This window comes from Myotis myotis, unplaced genomic scaffold (genome assembly GCF_014108235.1).
Source record: "Myotis myotis isolate mMyoMyo1 unplaced genomic scaffold, mMyoMyo1.p scaffold_m19_p_3, whole genome shotgun sequence".
NCBI lineage: Eukaryota > Metazoa > Chordata > Mammalia > Chiroptera > Vespertilionidae > Myotis > Myotis myotis.
Window position 1 is genome coordinate 192190109 of NW_023416335.1, and position 15006 is coordinate 192205114.

Below are 15006 nucleotides of genomic sequence, written 5' to 3' on the forward strand. Positions count from 1 at the left end.
TGATGCACCACTTCTATTTTTCCAGAATGAAAGCATATGGACCCAAGCAGAGACCTGAGCAGTGAGAATGGATACCCCAGGGACTGAGTCCTGATTAGATTATAAGAACAAAAAAATTCTCAATTTGGTGACCTCAATTCAAAGCTAATGGAGATGATTCTAGGGCCTCAGCAAAGCAGGAATCTAAGGTACTGAATGAGAAACAGATATGAAAAGATAGAGAGGGTTTAGGTCCCTATTTCAGGTAGCATCAAGGTTACAGAATTGGTCACTCAGGAAGAAGTCTTATTTGGATGAAGCAATTAAGCCACGTACATAAGTCTCCAGGTTGTCCACCCTGCTGTTTTCTCACTTTGGTGGGAACCCCTCAATTAGTTATATATTGCTGTGCAGCAAATTGCATTTTACTAAAACTGTGTTTTACCAAAGACAAAGAGAGAATTTTTAAAGCAGCATCGTGAATATACCACATACACCTTCTTAGACCTAAACCTGTACCTCTCAAATTTTCAGTTGCTTCAGCCCTGTTCTGGACCAGAGTCACCTCACCACTGAGAGTTCAGTTTAGAAATTACTCTTACATTGTCTGCTGCATTCTTGACTGCAAAATAAAATCTGCTCAAGTCAAAAAATAAATATGTATTATTAATATATATACTCCACCTTGTAGGATTGTTGTGCACTCAAATGAGTTCATATAAGTGAATGTAGTATCAGTATCTGGTGGTAGTAGTTGCAGTTGTAGTAGTAGTAGTAGTAGTAGTAGTAGTAGTAGTAGCAGCAGTAGTAGTAGTAGTAGTAGTATAGTAGTAGTAGTATAAAGAGTTCCAATAGAAATTGTAACAAAAATGACAAACATCCAAAGATAAAAAGTACAAATGTCATGAGCAAGTAATTCACAAATAAAGGATTAAATTAGCGAATATATGCCAGTTTTTGCCTAACATACACCAGTTTGGGCTAAGATTTTAAAATGTGATAAAAACCCAATGCTGGTGAAGGTATGTGAAAACTAATATTCTCATCCAACATTATTGGGAATAAAATTTAGTGCAAACATTTCTGGTGGGCAATTAATCTCTATGTATCAAAAGCCTTAAAGGTATTCAGAGCCTAGAGAACAGCAATTTCACTTTTAAAATGTTATTGAGAAAAATAATCATGGAGAGTCCTTATATGTAAATACAAGGAAGTTGAACAACTTCTTTTCATAACTTCAAAAATGAAAACAACTAAATACCCACACAAGTGATCACATGAATATATTGCATGTTGGTCATATAAATAAATGATTGAAAATAATTAAATTTTCCAAATTATCCTTGTAATATTATATATTTTTGTAATAGAATAAAATGTTTTAGTGTAGAAAAGAAGAATAGTTAGTGGTCTAGAAAGATGTGAAAAATATATTGTCAATTTTAAAAAACAGATTACCAAATAATGTAAACCAAATAACCAAATTACCCAGTCTTTGGAAGTTTATGTTTTTGTGTATTATGGCATAAAGTGTGTTTGAAGGCATAATTTCTTGCCAATGTCCATCATGGATTTCACTGTGGAGACTCCTGTAATATATGCCCAGCTCATAAATCATCAAATGCTCAAAAAGGCCAGGACTACTGTTTTACAAGGAGCAAGTCCAATGTCATATGAAGTTGAAGAATAAATTTCTAGTAGGATAGCTGCTTGCCTTGGAAAAATGTTCTTGCTGCCCTAACCGGTTTGGCTCAGTGGATAGAGCATCGGCCTGCTGACTCAAGGGTCCCAGGTTCGATTCCAGTCAAGGGCATGTACCTTGGTTGCGGGCACATACCCAGTGGGGAGTGTGCAGGAGGCAGCTGATCGATGTTTCTCTCTCATCAATGTTTCTAACTCTCTATCCCTCTCCCTTCCTCTCTGTAAAGAATCAATAAAATATATTTTTTAAATGTTCTTGCTTCTTAAGTAACTAAGTAAATTTCCTATAGTTTTTCTCATAATAAGAGGTGTCCTTTTATCGAAACACCCATTGTCTCTCCTCTACATGGGACCAAAACCTACCTCTCCACTTCAGAGCCATCAAGAGAAGAATCTTCACTAACATCTGGCCAACACTCAAGGAGCAGAAACTTAAAGGGATGAGGTTTCCCCAGGAGAGTTATGGGACTGAGAGACTGAACTCTAGGAGGAAGACAATGAGCATTGAGAGGAGACAGAGCTGTGCACCATCTCAACCTGGATCAGTACCCAGGCTGAAGGCTAGATTTGCTGCAACCCTATCCCTGATGCCTGCAGTCCTCTGGCTCAGTGGAAGCCAGTTTGCAGGGAGGGACAAAAGAACCCATGAGAGAGAAAATGCACCCTATAGAATTCACAACACATCCTAGGGAGTGGGTGTGAACCTCAACAAGTCAGGGAACAATTCACAAGAACTGGGGCAGGAACTCGGGAAACTATACATAACTGATGCTGGGTATCTCTAAGCAAGAGATCCCCTCTCCTGGCTGCAGAGTCCTCTGTTCTACAGCAGACACCTGGTAGGAATAGATGAGTCAGGAAGCAAATTCTCTCACAGAGCCTAGTCCTGGGCAAACACTGTAGTCAAGGAGAGAGGAGGCTGTAAGATTGAAGGAGAGCAGCCAGAAAGAAAGAAAGCAGGTGCAAGATTATCTATGATCTGGTTACATACAGTTTACGTGACACCCCAACAGTGTGGGCGCTGTGTATTCCACACACCAACTGACTCAGTCACTTCTCGGCTGCTATGTTCCTCTCACACATCCATCACATCCACTACACACTCACATCCACTTCTCTCTCTCTCTCTCTCTCTCTCTCTCTCTCTCTCTCTCTCTCTCTCTCTCCCCCTCTCTCATAAATACATAAAACATAGAAATTCTCACGGGCAGCCCTCTCCAAAGCAAGCAAATGCAGTGTGGGAGGAACAGCCTGGAGGCCCAGCTGAGTCAATCTCTGGTCCTTCCCAGACACTGGGAGCCACTGGAACAAAACAGATACTCCTTAAAAACAAGGAGGCATGGGAGAGGACTAACATCGACTCACCTTAGTCTGCAACTATCATTTCTTTGAAAAACCTGCCACTGCCCTAGCCGGTTTGGCTCAATGGATAAAGCGTTGGCCTGCGGACTGAAGGGTCCCAGGTTTGATTCCAGTCAAGGGGCACATGCCCGGATTGTGGGCTTGATTCCCACCCAGTAGGGGGCATGCAGGAGGCAGCAGATCAATAATTCTCATCATTGATGTTCCTATCTCTCTCCCTCTCCATTCCTCTCTGAAATCAATAAAAATATATATTTTTTAAAAATCTGGTAGTTTTTGAAGAAAAAAAAACCTGCCACTATGACCAATTGAAGCCCCACAGGAGAAGAACCAATATTTATAATCATCATGGTTCCCTTTTGGTCAAAAAACATGGTTTACCTTAAAGCTTTAGCTCCATAACTCCTGGGACCTTTCCCTTTGCCAAGGTGTCAACTCACTGTTGATCCCAGGAAAGAGGTAACTCTTACCTTGAGAATGTAGCACAGTACTGAGGAGAAAACAGAGTCCCTGAGGAGAGAGATGTCCATTCAAAGTCATCCTAACTCCTGTGCCATCAAAATCACAGTCCCAGCTGCGAAATAACCCTGTGCGCCCTGTGCGGAGGCATCAGGGTACCGACGAAGGTCTTCAACAATGGGAGGGGTATATACACACACATGCACTCACATCCTCCCTACTGATAGCCAATAGAGAGAGCTTTTGCCATTTCAGATGCTATCAGAGACTTCATCTGCCACCTTCTGAAGCTCAAACACCAATTAGATTCTGAATCTTCACTATCTCCTTATATGAGCAGCATGGCCCTTTGACATCATGTTTCCTTAGGTCCCTGAGAACTAGGCCCCCATGATCACGGCTGGGGTAGAAAAGTTGCATCAAAAAGCCACTCTCCACCAACAGTCTTGGCTGATCTCTGCAGACTGAGATCTTTCAGGGTTCATGGTGCTGCAATCAGTTACCCTTTGGCCCATGCGAGGACGTCTTTGTTGTAATCAAACATTGTTCTTCCCTGTGACTGAGCTCATGCCTGAAGCAGAGAACCACAAGAAGGCTTGAAATATGAGACGACTTATCAGGCCAGCAGAAAATGAGAACCTCAGCATAGGAATTCACAGGTGAATGTGGCGGGGTGAGAGGGGAAGCACCAAGTTGAGGAGGTGTGATTATTGGTCTTTCTCCCTTTTCCTAGTGATCTGGAGACTGGGGACTTGGAACAGAGGTGCTCATAATTACAATGGGTCTTCGACAGGATCTAACTTTTTCTCATCAGAGATCTTTCTTAGCCCCTAAGACCACTCTGTCCAGCCCACACAAGTCACCTGGGACTAAATTCTCTGTCTCAGGGATAAGAAGGGGCTGTAATCTCCAGGGTATTTACCGACCAGATATCCTCCTTGCTGTGCAGCTGCCCAGGGCCAGCAGTCCTGCCCTGAGAGCCGGGATGGTGCTCAGGGGTCAGAAAGTGCATCAGCCAATTGGCTGATATACTTGCACCATTTTTCTTCCTGGATCCACCCTCCCACCCTTTTGGAATCTTTCTGAATTCATAGCTTGGTGTAGCATAAAGTTTAGCCCTAAGTCCATCTTATCCTTGCTATCCCTAATATATGTACTCATTCTCTTTTCATAATTAATGGTTTTACTGTGAGTCACACCAGAGAAAGGAACAAGGGAAGATAGAAATTTATATCTTATGATGTAAATTTTACTGAGGTAAAATTCATAAGTTACCAGACATAGCATATAACACACCATCAGCTAGCATTTACTAACCATTTACTCTACACCATTGCCTTTAGGCACTGTGCTGTGGCTGGGAATAAAACAGTGAGCAAGACAGACTCTGTCCCTGGGCTCATGAGACAGTGAGCTGCTGGAAAAAGACATATATATATAATTGTTTAACAACATATATGAAAGGGCTATAAAGAAAAAATACCGCCCTAGCAAGTTTTGCTCAGTGGATAGAGCGTCAGCCTGTGGACTGAAGGGTCCTGGGTTCAATTCCGGTCAGGGGTACATGCCCTGGTTGCCAGCTCAATCCCCAGTGAGGGGTGTGCAGGAGGCAGCTAATCAATGATTCTATCTCATAATTGATGTTTCTATCTTTCTCTCCCTCTCCCTTCCTCTATGAAATCAATAAAAATATATTTTTTAAAAAAAGAAAAAATACCATGTTTATTATATGAAGAGGAATTTCAGGAAGGTTGAACCCAGCCAAGGGAAGCTTCTTTTAGGAAGGGATATTTAAGCTGATACTTGATGGAGTTGGAGTTTACCAAGAAGTTCAAGACCATCAACTCACACCCACTGCCCTTCCCTAGACCCTGTCATTCATGGTAACAACTCCTTTTCTGAATTTCTACATATTGAAATTCTATTGTTCTATTTCTCACTCTTATTTTGACCATACCTATCCTTCAACTGTTCAATATCTGTACTCCCTTAGATCTCTTGCTCTGCTTGAGATAGAACACATTAAGAATTGGAGAAAGAATTTGATAGATCCTCCCTTCCCCCCAACTGGTGGGCAGAGTATGACCTGCAGCCCAGAAATATCTGAGTGACTAACCATGTACCTTATATGGACTATACACTGAACCACCAATCCACATCTGCCAAATACCCTAAGCCCTTGTTCCTATATGGACCATACATTAAGCCAGCGGTTCTCAACCTGTGGGTTGCGACCCCTTTGGGGGTCGAACGACCCTTTCACAGGGGTCACCTAAGACTATCGGAAAACACATATATAATTACATATTGTTTTTGTGATTAATCACTATGCTTTAATTATGTTCAATTTGTAACAATGAAATTGGAGGTCACCCAACATGAGGAACTGTATTAAAGGGTCGCAGCATTAGGAAGGTTGAGAACCACTGCTTAAGCCACCAATCAGCACACACCAAGTACACTAAGCCCCCATTCCTTCCCATGCCTCCCCTCAACACGTGTTCACCTCTGCACGTGTTGCTGTCCTCCCGTTTTGAGACAGCCCGGCAGGTCTCTCTCCCCTGATAAAGCCTGTAATCCTCGTTTTTGGCTCCTGACTGGTCTCACAGAATTAAAGATTAGATTATCAAAAGATGTATTTGAGTTGACTGGGGTAAAATATCTACAGCCAGTCATGGCGGGGGGTGGAGGGGAGGGCGGGGTGCCTAAAGTTTGAAATAACTAGGCTGATGTTGTTGAACTTATTAGGACTGGTGAACCAGAGCAAGAGGGACAGGGAAGCTACCACAAAAAGCGATCTACTTTGTTACTACTATGTTCATTTTTCTCTGTGATTCATGACTTCCCATAGACAAATGCTTTGGTGCAGTAATGGGAATGGAGAGTCAGAAAGTTCCAGGCAGGAGGAGCCTCAAAAAAGGGAGAAAACACATGAAACTCTCAGGTGGAGACAGAAACCATTCCAGAGGATAAAGACAGCTCTAGAATCTGTACAATCTGACCAGAAAGGAAAAAAAAATAGATAACCAATGGAAGTCTACCTAATGAAAGAAAAATGCTACTTCTCTACAGCTGGCAGACTAAGAGTGAAATGAACTCAGTCAAGCTGACTCACTGATACCTTCCATTGTCAATGTGCTGGGCTGCATATCTGGCGCTTTGGCCAGACGGGTCATGCTGTGCTGTCTGTTCCTAAAACACATAGATAGGAAGGTACTGACATCAGGCCAGGCCTTGAGATATGGTCTCATGGCCCCTTCCCAGCACACAGGCCTTCTTTCTCAGAAGGCCCGGAAGTCTCATTCCAAATTTGGGAGACAAAAGACTGGAAAAAGTATAAATAAAGAGAGTTTCCTCCATATGGGGGGCCCAGAATTTGAAAGACACATTTTTCTCTGGGCCTCCACAAAATTTAATAATAAAATGTAACTCCTGTAGTCTGGGCTGCAGTTCGGCCTCTGTTCCAGCAGGGTGCTGTAACTGTAGTCGCTGGCCAGGGAAGTTGGCACTGCAGTTCAGCCTCTGCTTCGGCAGGGTGCTGTAACTGTAGTCAGCTGGCCAGCTTAATAAAGGCTCTTAAATTTAAATCCTGAGTCGATGGTCTATCTCGCTGAGTGAACCCATAACAGTCAATAGGAGCACTATTAGGAGTTGTCCCTTCATCCACTTGGCAGGCATACAAAAAATAAAAAATAAAAGAAGCTGTCTGTTAAGCCAAGTTTCAAACTCACTGCTTTTCTTCCCTTCAGGTTTATTTGATGCTATTTCAAAAGCATATAGAATCTTTGTACTCCAGCCAACAGGTTGACAACACAATCTTCTTACTCCAGCTCACCCTCCATGTATTTTTTTTTTTTTTTTTTTGTCCTTGCTGTCACCACAAAGTATGCATAGAACCTTGACATTGTATCTATTCTCACTTCAGTGCTCAGGCACAAAAGGTGCCCAAATCCTCCTTTGCAAAAATCCTTCTCTCTTGATATCATGATCTCTTTAATATACATAATCTGCTTAAAGGGACCAAGTGCCATGGAACCAAGTCTAATATATTTCCTTTGCAAATTCTGTATTTAGTAGCCTACTTCAGAATTTCATGTCTGTTACACTTTGACATCTTGATGGAAACTTCAGTTTTAACATTCTACTCCAGAAGCATGAAAGACCTATCAAAGACAACAGTGGAACTGTCTATGCAAGCATTGTTTAAGCCAGAGAATGCCCTTTCTGGCCAATATGATGATCTGGAATCCTGAGAGGCATATGATAATGTCTTGTTGGAATGGAAGGTACATCATCCAAAGATGGGCTTGTCAGCCTGCAGAGCTTGAGGCATTAAACCTTCCAACTAAATATCCAACTTCCCTTGTTTATTCAGTAGGATTTCAGTCATTTCCTTCCAACCCCTCCTCCATAACCCACCCTGTGGGTTATGATTAGGAGATGCTTTGGTCATATTCAAATGATATCCAGCCCATCTGACAGTTGCATTTCCCAGTGTGAATTAATAAAAATGGCATTCTGATTTAAATTTCAAATTGTTTTCTGAAAAGTTGCCATTAGTAAACATCTCTAAAGCAAGAACATATTAACAGGTAGCTTCTTTAATGGTAATAATTTACCAATAATTATCAGAAAGGAAAAAGAATAAAAGAATGAGGATAAGGAGGATGGTGGAAAGGAAAATTCCATATCTTCATTTTCATATAATTAATGTTAACATAAAAATCTTTTCACATACATTTTGTCTGCAGTTCAGATTATTAAGTTGTGATAGATATCCAGAGAGGGGATTGTTATTACATATGCAGAAAAGGAATTTATTAGTAATCAAGTGGAAAAAAATAGTAAGTTTTTTGCTATATTGCCATGTAGTACCTGGAAATCTATCTATTTTCCTCTGAATCACTCAACCTTCTTGAAGAAGGAGAAAAGAAATATCATAAACCTATCTCCTTCATCTCATTCTGGGTGACTAACTCTTCCAGGAGTGGCTGGAGTGGGAAGTGTTTAAGGCAAAGAAGGCTCAGGTATTGATGACTTCCCCAAACCTCTCCCTTGCCCACTACTAGAACTGACTACCAGCCCTTAGCTAACGTAGGCATGGGATCTTTACATAGTCCTTAATGGATTCTATATATCTGAATTCCAAATATTTAAATTATTAATTTTTACAAAGAAATTTCAGGGTCAAATTGTAATCCACTTATTGCACCAGTGGACTTGTCCAATGTGTGACAGGATCAGCTTGTACCTGGGAGCTGCTTGTCTGAGATCAGAAATTCCAGGTTGCCTGTGTGCAGTTTATAGGATTGCCACAAGATGGCAGAACTGGGAATGCCAAATTCCTGGAAGCTAAAGTAGCCAAGTAAAATTTTATTACTTGTGTGTTTTTTAATTACAATTAATATCTATTTCATATTTAAACATCCTAAAATGGTTCATTGAATAATATATTAACTATGAATTTTAACTATGAAAGAAATTAATGAAGGCAGAAATATAAACACTAAAGAAATAGATTAGGTAGATGGGATCATCAGTTGATGATGGTGGTGATGGAGATAGGTAGGTAGATAGATATGGGTAGATAAACAAATAGATACAACAGCTATATAATGGTCTTTTAAAATATCCTAGATTCCTTTTTCTTTATTGCATTTCATCCAGTCACCAAATGATGCTTTAGGGGATAAAGAGATTGTTATTACAGGAAATAAAGAAAAAGGAGCTGACATTCAACTCTGGCCTTTCAACAATAGGATTTTTGGGTCCCAAGAATAAAATAATTTTGAAAGACTAAGGTTTTCTAAATTTCAAATTGTTCCTCTTTATATACTGAGAATTTGGTTTGGTAGGATTCAGAACACAATTTTATTATAACCCATAGGTAGGGAAGATGCAAAATATAATTTTATGGAACTGCCCAAACAGAAAGGGAAAAGATAAAGTCTTTTGCTATCGGGTGGCAAAGGAGAGGCATGTGAAATAGAAAAGAGAAGGGGACAGACGCTACCTAAAACCATTGCCTTCTTAGATCTGAGGCCAAGAGGGAAGGTGGTGGCAAGAATGAAAGCCCAGGTGGGTTGAGGCGAAAGCCCAGTGCAGAGGGGCATATGCCCAATTTAGCCCCTGTGCCTTATTCTGGTTTCCATTGGTCAGAGCAGCTCCCAGATGCTCTCCAGAAAGTAGCCCTGGGATAGGTATAGAGAGTGAGAAGGGAAGTAAGGGTATGCAAGGCAGGGTCCCACCTCAAAATTTGAGGTTATTAACTCATGCTACCACCCCATTCTTCATGCCTCCACAAGCTCAGTGCTTCCATAATACATCTCTGCAGTGCACACAAGCCAACACTGTGGTCCCCTCACCTTGGTCCTCAATGTTTAAGCACGCAGATACGGGAAGGAAACATTCTGTAACACCCCCATCCCCAAAGTTCCCACCAGAGTTCAGAGCCCCGTCCCACACCTGAAGTTTTCAGTGGGACAAACACTGAGGGCAGCTGTGAGTCATTCCAAAGCCTTGCCACATCCCCACTAAAAGGACCCATGTCAGCAGATACAAGTTCTCAGTTTCTGCCATGCCCATTCTTTCTTCTTGGGACTTGGGTCAATTACAGGGAAGAAAAAAGAAATAGTTGAACACATGTATCTAATACTTACCTATTAATTTTCTAAGAACCGCTTACTCATGCCTAAGCCCCATAGCACTACATGAACCCTGTCTTCTTCTATATCTGTAATCTTAACATATTAATGATAATAACTGATTCTAAATATCAGAACCAGAATTCAAACTCAGGTGCTGGAGCTAGGATCAGGATCTGCTGGATCACTTAGTCAAGATGCCATCTTCCCTCTGTGGCACAGATTTATCATTCTTACCCAGTTCTGGGCTCTACACCATCACTAGAAACCATTCACCCAGACCCTAGAACATAGGATATGCTTGCTGGAGTCCAGCCACCCATTTCCAAAGGATGACATAGGCATGCATTTAGTGTAACCAGTCACATTTGGTCTCGCTTACCTCAGCATTGGGATCTCATAGGTAAAGCACTGTTATGGGCTTCAGATCCAGCGGTTCTCAACCTGTGGGTCATGACCCCTTTGGGGGTCGAACGACCCTTTCACAGGGGTTGCCTAAGACCATCAGAAAACACATATATAACGGAGAAACTAAGATGGCGGCATAGGTAAAAACCGAAATTGCTGCCTCCCACAACAACTTCAAAAATACAACAAAAAGACAAAACGGACATCATCCAGAACTACAGGAAGGCTGGCTGAGTGGAAATTCTACAACTAGAAGGAAAGAGAAAAACACACTGAGAGCCAGAGGAGCTGCGGAAGTAAAGTGCAGAGGTACGGAGGTTCGCGCGAGGAAAGGGGCTGGCACCTGAGGACTTGGCTGTCTTTTTGAATCAGGAGGGAGTCACAAGCTCCCGACTGCTCTGAACTCCGGTTCCGGGAAGTCTCTGGGGACCCAGGACTCATATGGGGAGAAACTGGACTGTCTGGCAGCAGGCAGAACTCTGAATTTGAGGGCGGCTTTCCCTCAGAGGTGCTTGCAGCAATTAAATTACCGGGACACTGAGACATGCGGCCCCTTAGGGAAGGGCTGAGGACCAGCCATAGCTGGCTATTTAAAAATTCCAAATGTCTATTGATTGGATGAATGAGTGAATGAATGGCACGCTGCTAAGTGTTTTACAGAGGTTATTTCAATTAAAAAGAACTGTTTTGAGAACATTATTTAACTTTATTTTATGAGGACTTAATATTGCAATAGAAGATATATCATTTAATATAATTATTATAGCATTAAAGGCTATTATATTAATGTATTTAATATAATACAGTAAATTCCAATTTACAAAAATAAATGCAGACCCATTCCCAGGGCAGTGATAAGACAGCCAATTTTAAAAACATGCAAATGCTACAGGTTTCTTTGTGTATCCAAAGATACAGAAAACAAACCACAACATACTGCCAGGTGAAACCATGAAGCCTCTTGCACTATCTATCAGATAGGGCTAAGTGGGCAGGATGTTTATGTATTTATCATTTGGCACATTTTCAGTTAAAACCACACATGACTGTAACAGGAAGAAAATTCTGTTATAAAAATATTTTGGTTCTGAATAAGAAATGCAGAAGTAAAGAGCAGGAAGAATTCTGTTCCTTTACTTAGCATAATTAGTAAATTGGCCTTCTGGATTGTAACACAATACAATATATTACAACAATATTGTAACATAGCATTATCCTTCCCAATTTACCCATAAGAAAGTGGGGGTTTAAGAGGTCAAGTAACCTCTTCCCCAGAGAAGTTAATAATTAAACATCCTTGCTTGAGGAACAGTTTCTTAAGACCTACCAGAAACAGAGTGACTAAAACACAAAATATTCCTTAGGAATTAAAAAAGATCTATATAGCCCAGCCGGTTTGGATCAGTGGTTGAGCGTCGACCTATGAACCAGGAGGTCACGGCTCAATTCCTAGTCAGGGCATATGCCCAGGTTGCAGGCTCGATCCCCAGTGGGGGTTGTGCAAGAGGCAGCTGATGGGTGGTTCTCTCTTATTATTGATGTTTCTGTCTCTCTCTCCCTATCCCTTCCTCTATGAAATCAATAAAAATATTTTTTTAAAGATCTATAAGCTATTAAAAAGAAATTATTAATTGAGCTATTTCACAAAAGCATGGAAGATCCACCTCACTAATCTGTGTTCCATGTGGATGGTACAGGGTTAGCAAAGGTTTTTCTACCAAAGCCCACTTCATCACAAGGGCATGAAAGAACAAGGTCATGAGCTGGTTCAGGTCCAGCCCATCATCCTTGTTCAGCCTTTTGCAGACTTTGACTAGCAACAGCTAGCAAAGAGCTTGGCACTGAATAGGCCTCATTCTTTTCTCCACAAGTCCCGTGCATAATGCCCAGAGACCAGACCAGATCAAACCTTCTAAATCAGAGACAAGCAGATACTAAGTGGGGAGCATGCAGACCAAGGACCTTTTCCCCACTGCCATTAGGGTAGTAAAAAGCCCTTCATCGAAGAACCATCTTTGGGAGGAGAAACAGAGGAAATGGCTCCTGAAAAAGAGAAAAACCAGCAGGGAGTTGGAACCGATTACTGGCGAAGTATCTACACCTGAGCTAAGTTGAAGACGACATTTAAATGGAAGAGTCTGCTCTAGTCGGTTTGGCTCAGTGGGTAAATCATCAGCCTGCAGTTTGATTCTGGTCAAGGGCACGTACCTTGGTTGCAGGCTCCTCCACGGCCCAGACCCTGGTCAGGGCTTGTGCAGGAGGCAACCAATCAATTGATGTTTCTGTCTTTCCCTCTCTCTTCCACTCTCTCTAAAAATCAATGGAAAAATATCCTCAGGTGAGGATTAACAAAATAAAAACAAAATAAATTTTTTTAATGGAAGAGTCTGAGTTAACTTTTTTCATTTTATACCAGTCTGTGCTGGCAGTCATGCTCCCATTACCCTGCTTTTGCTCTTAGCATCTTAACCTTAATTCTTAAGCATCCCCTCTTTCCTCTGGGTTAGTCAACCCATCATCTTTGATTTTATTTTTATCTTTCCATCATTTCTATACTAATGAAAAAGGCCTTTGGATAAGAAACAATTTCATTGAATTCCTTCTTTTTCTCAATCCAAGAAAATGGCACATTGAAACTATATGCCCTGTGAGCACCGTGCTAGGGCCCCTCTCAAGAGGCTAGGGCCCCTTGGAAGAGGCTGGTGCATGAGAGGCCAACATGCTTAAGCTTCATGAGCTTCATGATTAATCCACTTCTGATCAGAGGTTATAATTAGCAACTCCAGAGGAATCTGAGTTCTTGTAGGAGGAGATTCTTAACCCACTTAAATCCAAGGTTGGTGTCAACACAGTTTGCTCTCTATCCCAGAAGACAGTTCAAGTCAAAATAAAAGAAGAAAGCATAAAAAATGCGGAGACAAAGAAACAGGACACAAATGACAGAAATGGAGGAAAGCAAACTACTGGATATAGAGTTCAAAACCACACTTTTAAGGTTTTTCAAGAACTTTCTAGAAACCGCCAATAAACTTAGTAAGACACTCAAAAAGTCTGGTGAGACCGCCGATAAATGTAATGAGACCCTCAAGAAATCTAGTGAGACCCTCAAGGTTATGAAAAAGGACCAACTAGAAATTAAGCATACACTGACTGAAATAAAGGATATTATGCAGAGTTCCAACAGCAAACTAGAGGATCACAAGAATCAAGTCAAAGATTTGAAATATGAAGAAGCAAAAAACACCCAACTAGGAAAAGCAAAATGAAAAAATAATCCAAAAATATGAAGATAGTGTAAGGAGCCTCTGGGACAGCTTCCGAATTATAGGGGTGCCAGAAGAAGAGAGAGAGCAAGATATTGAAAACCTATTTGAAGAAATAATGACAGAAAACTTCCCCTACCTGGTGAAAGAAATAGACTTACAAGTCCAGGAAGTGCAGAGAACCCCAAACAAAAGGAATCCAAAGAGGACCACACCAAGACACATCATAATTAAAATGCCAAGGGCAAAAGACAAAGAGAGAATCTTAAAAGCACAAAGAGAAAAACAGTCAGTTACCTATAAGGGAGTACCCATACGACTGTCAGCTGATTTCTCAACAGAAACTTTGCAGGCCAGAAGGGAGTGGCAAGAAATATTCAAAGTGATGAATGCCAAGAACCTACAACCAAGATTACTTTATCCAGCAAAGCTATCATTCAGAATTGAAGGTCAGATAAAGAGCTTCACAGATAAGGAAAAGCTAAAGGAGTTCATCACCACCAAACCAGTATTATATGAAATGCTGACAGTTATTCTTTAAGAAGAGGAAGAAGAAAAAGGTAAAGATAAAAATTATGAACAGCAAATACATATCTATCAACAAGTGAATCTAAAAACCAAGTGAATAAAAAATCTGATGAACAGAGTAAACTGGTGAATATAATAGAACCAGGGGCATAGAAAGGGAGTGGACTGACAATTCTTGGGGGGAAAGGGGTGTGGGGGTGCAGGAAGAGACTGGACAAAAATCTTACACCTATGGATGAGGACAGTGGCAGGGGTAAGGGCAGAGGGTTGGGTGGGAACTGGGTGGAGGAGAGCTATGGGGAAAAAAAGGAACAACTGTAATAATCTGAACAATAAAGATTCAATTTAAAAAAATAAAAGAAAAGAAAAGAAGAGCAGAATTTGGTCAGCTGATCCAACATTGCCCTTCTATGGCCGGTTCTCAAAATTCAAAGCTAGTTGTTCCCACATTGGCACTGTTGCACATGGAGCTTTGGTGAAGCTTAGTCCTGCCTGCAGACCTGCTTGAAAATAGAGCAAAAAAAAATTGTTTTTCCCTTTAACATCTAAAAAGTCTGTGAACAGATTATTTTTTTCCTTATCGTTGAATCTTTCCCCGTTTGGGCATGCTAACTAAGGCCACTGCAGGCTACAGGCATCTTCTGAGGCCCTATAAGGACCTC

The 15006-nt window shown here is 41.2% G+C and overlaps 1 protein-coding gene across 1 annotated transcript in view; it reads right to left on the reverse strand.

Annotated features, from left to right (window-relative positions):
- LOC118652087 (antigen WC1.1-like) overlaps positions 1-3628 on the reverse strand; it is a 34536-nt gene extending 30908 nt beyond the window's left edge. The window contains exon 1 of the mRNA XM_036301958.1: positions 3513-3628. Within this exon, the coding sequence (XP_036157851.1) occupies positions 3513-3582 (70 nt within the window). The 5' untranslated portion in view covers positions 3583-3628. The remainder of the gene's footprint in view (positions 1-3512) is intronic.
- Positions 3629-15006: the final 11378 nt, after the last annotated feature.